This window comes from Lampetra fluviatilis, chromosome 76 (assembly GCF_964198595.1).
Source record: "Lampetra fluviatilis chromosome 76, kcLamFluv1.1, whole genome shotgun sequence".
In the NCBI taxonomy this organism is placed as follows: domain Eukaryota; kingdom Metazoa; phylum Chordata; class Hyperoartia; order Petromyzontiformes; family Petromyzontidae; genus Lampetra; species Lampetra fluviatilis.
In genome coordinates this window covers 2,992,299-3,003,549 of record NC_136350.1, presented here as the reverse complement: position 1 = coordinate 3,003,549, position 11,251 = coordinate 2,992,299, and the positions used below count along the sequence as shown (strand labels likewise).

The 11,251-nt window shown below is 59.7% G+C and overlaps 1 protein-coding gene across 1 annotated transcript; it reads right to left on the bottom strand.

The window, feature by feature from the left end:
• Positions 1 to 3,306: 3,306 nt before the first annotated feature.
• Positions 3,307 to 8,169, bottom strand: LOC144953421 (condensin complex subunit 1-like). The gene is made up of 6 exons (XM_078883997.1): positions 8,114 to 8,169; positions 7,461 to 7,555; positions 6,359 to 6,439; positions 4,648 to 4,834; positions 3,361 to 3,470; positions 3,307 to 3,319 (listed from the first exon to the last, which is right to left on the bottom strand). Exons 2-6 carry the CDS (start codon positions 7,463 to 7,465, stop codon positions 3,307 to 3,309), a joined length of 396 nt encoding a protein of 131 aa, XP_078740123.1. The 5' UTR covers positions 7,466 to 7,555; positions 8,114 to 8,169.
• Positions 8,170 to 11,251: the final 3,082 nt, after the last annotated feature.

The following is an 11,251-nucleotide window of genomic DNA, read 5'->3' as shown; positions in this document are numbered from 1 at the left end:
ACAGGGGAGTCAGCTGAGAGTGTGAAGGGACTGGTGGCCACGGGAGGTAACGACACGGGAGTCAGCTGTGAGTGTGAAGGGACTGGTGGCCACGGGAGCTAACGACAGGGGAGTCAGCTGAGAGTGTGAAGGGACTGGTGGCCACGGGAGCTAACGACAGGGGAGTCAGCTGTGAGTGTGAAGGGACTGGTGGCCACGGGAGGTAATGACAGGGGAGTCAGCTGTGAGTGTGAAGGGACTGGTGGCCACGGGAGCTAACGACAGGGGAGTCAGCTGTGAGTGTGAAGGGACTGGTGGCCACGGGAGGTAATGACAGGGGAGTCAGCGGTGAGTGTGAAGGGACTGGTGGCTACCTTCAGCCCTCGGAGTCGTTTGACTTCGCCGGGAGGGGCCGGAGGGGGTGGCCCCTCCCCTCGCCCCCCGGGAGGCCGGCCCCTCCCCCCGCCCCCTCAGCGGTGGGGTGTTCTCCAGGTCGCTGTCCCACTCCACCGCCACGCGGCGTTGACGCGGCTTGTGGGGGCGGGCTGGGGGGGGGAGAGAGGAGCAATCAGCCAGCAACTCACCCACCCACTCACCCACACACTCACTCACTCACCCACACACCCACCCACTCACCCACTCACTCACTCACCCACCCACTCACCCACCCACTCACTCACCCACCCACCACCCACTCACCCACTCACCCACCCACTCACCCACTCACCCACCCACCCACCCACTCACCCACCCACTCACCCACTCACCCACCCACTCACCCACACACCCACTCACCCACCCACTCACCCACTCACTCACTCACCCACCCACCACCCACTCACCCACCCACCACCCACTCACCCACCCACCACTCACTCACTCACCCACCCACCACCCACTCACCCACCCACCACCCACTCACCCACCCACCACTCACTCACTCACCCACCCACTCACCCACTCACCCACCCACCCACCCAACCACTCACCCACTCACTCACACACTCACTCACACACTCACCCACCCACCCACCCACCTACTCACTCACTCACTCACCCACTCACTCACACACTCACTCACAAACACACCCACCTATTCACCCACCCACCCACCCACTCACCCACCCACTCACTCACCCACACACTCACTCACTCACCCACTCACCCACCCACTCACTCACCCACCCACTCACCCACCCACTCACCCACTCACCCACCCACTCACCCACTCACCCACCCACTCACCCACCCACCCACTCACCCACTCACCCACCCACCCACTCACCCACCCACCCACCCACCACCCACCCACCCACTCACCCACTCACCCACTCACCCACCCACTCACCCACCCACCCACTCACCCACCAACTCACCCACCCACCCACTCACCCACCCACTCACCCACTCACCCCACCCACCCACTCACCCACCAACTCACCCACCCACCCACCCACCACCCACCCACCCACTCACCCACCCACCACTCACTCACTCACTCACCCACCCACCACCCACTCACCCACCCACCACCCACTCACCCACCCACCACCACTCACCCCACCCACTCACCACCCACCCACCACCCACCCACCACCCACCCACTCACTCACTCACCCACACACCCACCCACCACCCACCACTCACTCACCCACCCACCACCCACCCACTCACTCACCCACCCACCACCCACTCACCCACTCACCCCACCCACTCACCCACTCACCCACCCACCCACCCACTCACCCACCCACTCACCCACTCACCCACCCACTCACCCACACACCCACTCACCCACCCACCACCCACTCACTCACTCACCCACCCACCACCCACTCACCCACCCACCACCCACTCACCCACCCACCACTCACTCACTCACCCACCCACCACCCACTCACCCACCCACCACCCACTCACCCACCCACCACTCACTCACTCACCCACCCACTCACCCACTCACCCACCCACCCACCCAACCACTCACCCACTCACTCACACACTCACTCACACACTCACCCACCCACACACCCACCTACTCACTCACTCACTCACCCACTCACTCACACACTCACTCACAAACACACCCACCTATTCACCCACCCACCCACCCACTCACCCACCCACTCACTCACCCACACACTCACTCACTCACCCACTCACCCACCCACTCACCCACCCACCCACTCACCCACCCACTCACCCACTCACCCACCCACTCACCCACTCACCCACCCACTCACCCACTCACCCACCCACTCACCCACTCACCCACCCACCCACTCACCCACCCACCCACTCACCCACCCACCCACCCACCCACCACCCACCCACCCACTCACCCACTCACCCACTCACCCACCCACTCACCCACCCACCCACTCACCCACCAACTCACCCACCCACCCACTCACCCACTCACCCACCCACCCACTCACCCACCAACTCACCCACCCACCCACCACCCACCCACCCACTCACCCACCCACCACTCACTCACTCACCCACCCACCACCCACTCACCCACCCACCACCCACTCACCCAACCACCACTCACTCACCCACCCACTCACTCACCCACCCACCACCCACCCACCACCCACCCACCCACTCACCCACCCACCACCCACCCACCCACTCACCCACCCACCACCCACTCACCCACTCACCCACCCACTCACCCACTCACCCACCCACTCACCCACTCACCCACCCACCACCCACCCACCACCCACCCACTCACCCACCCACCACCCACCCACCCACTCACCCACCCACCCACCACCCACCCACCCACTCACCCACCCACCACCCACCCACCCACTCACCCACCCACTCACCCACTCACCCACCCACTCACCCACCCACCCACCCACTCACCCACTCACCCACCCACCCACTCACCCACCCACCCACCCACCACCCACCCACCCACTCACCCACTCACCCACTCACCCACCCACTCACCCACCCACCCACTCACCCACCAACTCACCCACCCACCCACTCACCCACCCACCCACTCACCCACCAACTCACCCACCCACCCACTCACCCACCCACTCACCCACTCACCCACCCACCCACTCACCCACCCACCCACCACCCACCCACCCACTCACCCACCCACCACTCACTCACTCACCCACCCACCACCCACTCACCCACCCACCACCCACTCACCCACCCACCACTCACCCACCCACCCACCCACCACCCACTCACCCACCCACCCACTCACCCACCCACCCACCCACTCACCCACCCACTCACCCACCCACTCACCCACTCACCCACCCACCCACTCACCCACCCACCCACCACCACTCACCGGATCTGGCTGCTTTGCCGCCCCCCTCCCCCTCCCCCCCCCCCTGGTGCCTGTGGGGGGGGAGGGGCTGCGAGGGGGACAGGGGTGGGGGCTGCCCCCCCTCGTCCAAACCCTTCCTGTGGGCCACGTCCAGACGCTCCTCCAGCTCATCCAGCAGAGCCTGAACAACAACAACATCGTCAACATCAACAACATCCAGCAGAGCCTGAACAACAACATCAACAACATCATCAGCAACATCAACAACAACATCATCAACAACATCATCAACATCATCGTCAACAACATCAACAACATCATCAGCATCAACAACATCAACAACATCATCATCATCAACAACATCAACAACATCAACAACAACATCAACAATATCATCAACAACATCATCATCATCAACAACATCAACAACATCAACAACATCATCAACAACATCAACAACATCAACAACAACATCATCAACATCATCAGCGAGGTCCAGACGCTCCTCCAGCTCATCCAGCAGAGCCTGAACAACAACAACAACAACAACATCATCAGCAACAACAACATCATCAACAACATCATCAACATCATCGTCAACAACATCAACAACATCATCAACATCATCAGCGAGGTCCAGACGCTCCTCAAGCTCATCCAGCAGAGCCTGAATCAGCAACAACAAAATCAACAACAACGTCAACAACATCAACAATATCATCAACAACATCATCATCATTATTATTTTATTTTATTGTATTACTTCCCCTCTACGTGACTTTACCGAAAGAACCAAGAAGATGAATCCCTGCAGTCACGAAAGCTTTACATCGAAAAAAAATCATCATCATAATCATCACCAACACCATCTTCAACACCACCATCACCACCACCCCCCCCCCCCACCTTGACCTCTGCCCCCACCCCCCCCCCACCTTGACCTCTGCCCCCCCCACCTTGACCTCTGCCCCCACCCCCCCCCCCACCTTGAGCTCAGCCCCCCCCCACCTTGACCTCTGCCCCCACCCCCCTTGAGCTCAGCCCCCCCCCCCACCTTGACCTCTGCCCCCACCCCCCCCCCACCTTGAGCTCTGCCCCCACCCCCCCCCCCCCACCTTGACCTCTGCCCCCCCCCACCTTGACCTCTGCCCCCACCCCCCCCCCCACCTTGAGCTCTGCCCCCACCCCCCCCCCCCACCTTGACCTCTGCCCCCCCCACCTTGACCTCTGCCCCCACCTTGAGCTCAGCCCCTCCCCCCGCCCCACCTTGACCTCTGCCCCCCCCACCTTGACCTCTGCCCCCACCCCCCCCCCCCACCTTGACCTCTGCCCCCCCCCACCTTGACCTCTGCCCCCACCTTGAGCTCAGCCCCTCCCCCCGCCTTGCGTTGCCGCTGAGTGGCGGCCGTGAGCGCCGCGTGCAGACGCGGGTCGGCCATCTTGTCGGAGAAGCAGCAGAAGTTGTCGAGTATCCGCCGAGTGGCTCGCTCGCCCCACGGGAGCTCGCCCAGACAGAAGGCCAGCTCCCTCCACTGTCTCTCACAGCTACAGAGACACGGTGAGACAGAGAGAGACACGGTGAGACAGAGACACGGTGAGAGACACGGTGAGAGACACGGTGAGACACGTTGAGAGACAGAGACACACAGGAGTCTCCGAGTGGCTCGCTCGCCCCACGGGAGCTCGCCCAGACAGAAGGCCAGCTCCCTCCACTGTCTCTCACAGCTACAGAGACACGGTGAGACAGAGAGAGACACGGTGAGACAGAGACACGGTGAGAGACACGGTGAGAGACACGGTGAGACACGGTGAGAGACAGAGACACACAGGAGTCTCCGAGTGGCTCGCTCGCCCCACGGGAGCTCGCCCAGACAGAAGGCCAGCTCCCTCCACTGTCTCTCACAGCTACAGAGACACGGTGAGACACACAGAGAGAGACACGGTGAGACACAGAGAGACACAGAGACACACAGTATCCGCCGAGTGGCTCGTTCACCCCACGGGAGCTCGCCCAGACAGAAGGCCAGCTCCCTCCACTGTCTCTCACAGCTACAGAGACACAGAGAGACACGGTGAGACACGGTGAGACACGGGGAGACACGGTGAGACACGGTGAGACAGCTAGAGACACGGAGAGACACGGTGAGACAGAGAGAGACACGGTGAGACACGGTGAGACACGGGAAGACACGGTGAGACATGGTGAGACAGAGAGAGACACGGGGAGACACGGTGAGACACGGTGAGACACGGAGAGACAGAGAGAGACACGGTGAGAGACAGAGAGACGGAGAGACAGACAGAGAGACACACGGGGAGACACGGTGAGACACGGTGAGACACGGTGAGACACGATGAGACAAAGAGAGACACGGTGAGAGACAGAGAGAGACACGGTGAGACACACGGAGAGACACACGGAGAGAGACACGGAGAGAGACACAGAGAGACACGGTGAGAGAGACGGTGAGACACGGTGAGAGAGACACGGGGTGTTGATGGTGGTGATGGTGATTGTGGTGATGGTGGTGATGGTATTGTGATGATGGTGGTGATGATGGTGATGGTGTTGATGATGGCGATGTTGATGGTGTTGATGGTGGTGATGTTGATGGTGTTGCTGGTGGTGGTGATGGTGGTGATGATGGTGGTGATGATGGTGATGGTGTTGGTGTTGATGATGGTGATGTTGATGGTGTTGATGGTGGTGTTGATGGTGGTGATGTTGATGGTGTTGATGGTGGTGTTGATGGTGGTGATGTTGATGGTGTTGCTGGTGGTGGTGATGGTGGTGATGATGGTGGTGATGATGGTGATGGTGTTGGTGTTGATGATGGTGATGTTGATGGTGTTGATGGTGGTGTTGATGGTGGTGATGTTGATGGTGGTGATGGTGGTGATGATGATGGTGATGGTGTTGATGGTGGTGATGATGATGGTGATGGTGTTGATGGTGGTGGTGGTGATGATGTTGATGGTGTTGCTGGTGGTGGTGATGGTGGTTATGATGATGGTGATGGTGTTGATGGTGGTGGTGGTGATGATGTTGATGGTGTTGATGTCCATCACCTGGTGGTGCGGAAGCGATGGCAAAGCTTCTCCACTAAACTCTCCACCTGGCGGTCCTTCTGGATGTAGCTGAACAGCTGCCTGTAACATCAACATCATCATCACCATCAACATCATCACCATCATCATCACCATCATTACCACCATCACCATCATCACCATCATCATCACCATTATCATCATCATTACCATCATCACTATCATCATCATTACCATCATCACCATCATCATCACCATCATTACCACCATCACCATCATCACCATCATCATCACCACCATCACCCCCACCACACCACCACCACACCACCACTACACCACCACCACTACCACCACCACGACCACCACCACCACGACCACCACCACTACACCACCACCCCACTCACCACCACACCATCACCACCCCCACCACTACACCCCCACCACCACTACCACCACCATCACCACCACCACCCCCACCACTAACCACCACCACACCACCACCCCCACCACACCACCACCCCCACCACACCACCACCACCACCATCACCACCACCACCCCCACCACTAACCACCACCCCCACCACCACCACCACCCCCACCACACCACCACCACCACACCACCACCACCACACCACCACCACTACACCACCACCACTACACCACCCCACTCACCACCACCACCACTATACCACCACCACCCCCACCACACCACCACCACACCACCACTACACCACCACCCCACTCACCACCACACCATCACCACCCCCACCACTACACCCCCACCACCACTACCACCACCATCACCACCACCACCCCCACCACTAACCACCACCACACCACCACCCCCACCACACCACCACCACCACCACCACTACACCACCACCACCACTAACCACCACCCCCACCACCACCACCACCCCCACCACACCACCACCACCACACCACCACCACCACACCACCACCACTACACCACCACCACTACACCACCCCACTCACCACCACCACCACTATACCACCACCACCCCCACCACACCACCACCACACCACCACTACACCACCACCCCACTCACCACCACACCACCACCACCACCACCACTACACCACCACCACCACCACCGCTCACCGCATGACGGTGTGGAATGGTTCCTCTGCGATTCCCTCGTCTGGATCTGAGAGGCGGCTCACGATGTCTGGCAGAGCGTTGTACAGTGCGTTGTCCTGTAGCAACAACAACATCAACATCATCAACAACATCAACAACAACAACACCACCACCACCACAATCACCACCACCACCATCACCACCACCATCACCACCACCATCACCACCACCACCATCACCACCACCATCACCACCACCATCACCACCACCAGCATCACCACCACCACCACCATCACCACCACCACCATCATCACCATCATCATCACCACTACCACCACCACCACCATCATCATCACCACCACCAACATCATCATCATCACACAATGTCTTGCAGAGCGTTGTAGAGAGCGTTGTCCTGTAGCAACAACAACATCAACAACAACAACAACATCATCATCATCACCACTACTACCATCATCATCATCATCACAGTCTGGCAGAGCGTTGTACAGCGCGTTGTCCTGTAGCAGCAACAACAACAACATCACCACCACCGCCATCACCACCACCATCACCGTCACCACCATCACCACCACCACCACCACCACCATCACCACCACAACCACCACCACAACCACCACCACCACCATCACAACCACCACCACCGTCACCACCTTCTTGGCGAGCTCCGTGAAGAAGGCGCGAGCTCGCGACGCGATGGAGGGGTCCGTGTCAATATCACCACCATCATCACCATCACCACCATCACCACCACCACCATCACCACAATCACCACCACAATCACCACCACCACCACCACCGTCACCACCTTATTGGCGAGCTCCGTGAAGAAGGCTCGAGCTCGCGACGCGATGGAGGGGTCCGTGTCACCATCACCACCATCACCACCACCATCACCACCACCACCATCACCACAATCACCACCACAATCACCACCACCACCACCACCGTCACCACCTTCTTGGCGAGCTCCGTGAAGAAGGCGCGAGCTCGCGACGCGATGGAGGGGTCCGTGTCACCATCACCACCATCACCACCACCATCACCACCACCACCATCACCACAATCACCACCACAATCACCACCACCACCACCACCGTCACCACCTTCTTGGCGAGCTCCGTGAAGAAGGCGCGAGCTCGCGACGCGATGGAGGGGTCCGTGTCACCATCACCACCATCACCACCACCATCACCACCACCATCACCACAATCACCACCACAATCACCACCACCACCACCACCGTCACCACCTTATTGGCGAGCTCCGTGAAGAAGGCTCGAGCTCGCGACGCGATGGAGGGGTCCGTGTCACCATCACCACCATCACCACCACCATCACCACCACCATCACCACAATCACCACCACAATCACCACCACCACCACCACCGTCACCACCTTCTTGGCGAGCTCCGTGAAGAAGGCGCGAGCTCGCGACGCGATGGAGGGGTCCGTGTCACCATCACCACCATCACCACCATCACCACCATCATCACCACCACCATCACCACAATCACCACCACAATCACCACCACAATCACCACCACCACCACCGTCACCACCTTCTTGGCGAGCTCCGTGAAGAAGGCGCGAGCTCGCGACGCGATGGAGGGATCCGTGTCAATATCACCACCATCATCACCACCATCACCACCATCACCGTCACCATCATCACCACCACCATCACCACCACCACCACCACCACCACCACCGTCACCACCTTCTTGGCGAGCTCCGTGAAGAAGGCACGTGCTCGCGACGCGATGGAGGGGTCCGTGTCACCATCACCACCATCACCACCATCACCGTCACCATCATCACCACCACCATCACCACAATCACCACCACAATCACCACCACCACCACCACCACCGTCACCACCTTCTTGGCGAGCTCCGTGAAGAAGGCTCGAGCTCGCGACGCGATGGAGGGGTCCGTGTCAACAAGCAGAGCGGCGACGTTGGAGATGTGGCCACGGACCTTCACCATGTCGCTCACCACCAGGTGGGCGAGCACTCGCAGCGAGCTCGACCTCACCACCGCAGAGTTGTCCTTTAGTCTGGACACAGACACAGACACAGAGTGAGACAGAGACACAGAGAGAGACAGAGACACAGAGAGAGACACACACCAGGTGGGCGAGCACTCGCAGAGAGCTCGACCTCACCACCGCAGAGTTGTCCTTTAGTCTGGACACAGACACAGAGTGAGACAGAGAGAGACAGAGACACACAGAGAGACACAGAGAGAGACAGAGAGAGACACAGAGACACAGAGAGAGACACACAGAGACACAGAGTGAGACAGAGAGAGACAGAGACACACAGAGAGACACAGAGAGAGACACAGAGAGACACAGAGACACACACACAGAGAGAGACACACAGAGACACAGAGTGAGACACACACAGAGAGACACACACAGAGAGACACACACAGAGAGACACAGAGAGACACACACAGAGACACAGAGAGAGAGACAGACAGAAAGAGACACACAGAGACACACACAGAGAGACACACAGAGACACACACACAGAGAGACACACACAGAGAGAGACAGAGAGAGAGACAGACAGAAAGAGAGACGCACAGAGACACACACAGAGAGACACACAGAGACACACACACAGAGAGACACACACAGAGAGAGACAGAGAGAGAGACAGACAGAAAGAGAGACGCACAGAGACACACACAGAGAGACACACAGAGACACACACACAGAGAGACACACACAGAGAGAGACACAGAGAGAGACACAGAGAGAGAGACAGACAGAAAGAGAGACACAGAGAGACACACAGAGACACACACACAGAGAGACACACACAGAGACACACACACAGAGAGACACACAGAGAGAGAGACAGACAGAAAGAGAGACACAGAGAGAGACACACAGAGAGACACACAGAGACAGACAAATAGAGAGACACACACAGAGAGACACACACAGAGAGAGAGAGACACACAGAGAGACACACAGAGACAGACAAATAGAGAGACAGAGAGAGATGGGGAGTCAAGGTCTCTAGCAGGTTGGGAATTCTTTAGGCCTCATCCCCCCCCCCCCCATCTCCCCCCCCCTCCCCCCCACCCCCCCCATCCCTCCCCCCTCCCCCCCCCCCTCCCCCCACCTGGCGTAGAGATGGGGTGTCCATGGCTCTAGGAGGTTGGGGAATCTTCTGAAGGCCAGGTCACCCAGGGCCACCATCTCCCTCCCCCCATCTCCCCTCCATCTCCCCCCCCCCCACCCATCCCCCCCACTCCCCCCCACTCCCCTCCATTCCCCCCCACCCCCCTCCCCCCCCCTTCCCCCCCTGGCGTAGAGATGTGGTGTCCATGGCTCTAGTAGATTGGGGAATCTGAAGGCCAGATCACCCAGGGCCACCATCTCCCTCCCCCCCCATCTCCCCCCCACTCCCCCCCACCCACCCATCCCCCCCCTCCCCCCCACTCCCCTCCATTCCCCCCCACCCCCCCCCCACCCCCTCCCCCTTACCTGGCGTAGAGATGTGGTGTCCATGGCTCTAGTAGATTGGGGAATCTGAAGGCCAGGTCACCCAGGGCCACCATCTCCCTCCCCCCATCTCCCCTCCATCTCCCCCCCCCCCACCCATCCCCCCCACTCCCCTCCATTCCCCCCCATTCCCCCCCACCCCCCTCCCCCCCCCTCCCCCACCTGGCGTAGAGATGTGGTGTCCATGGCTCTAGTAGATTGGGGAATCTGAAGGCCAGGTCACCCAGGGCCACCATCTCCCTCCCCCCATCTCCCCTCCATCTCCCCC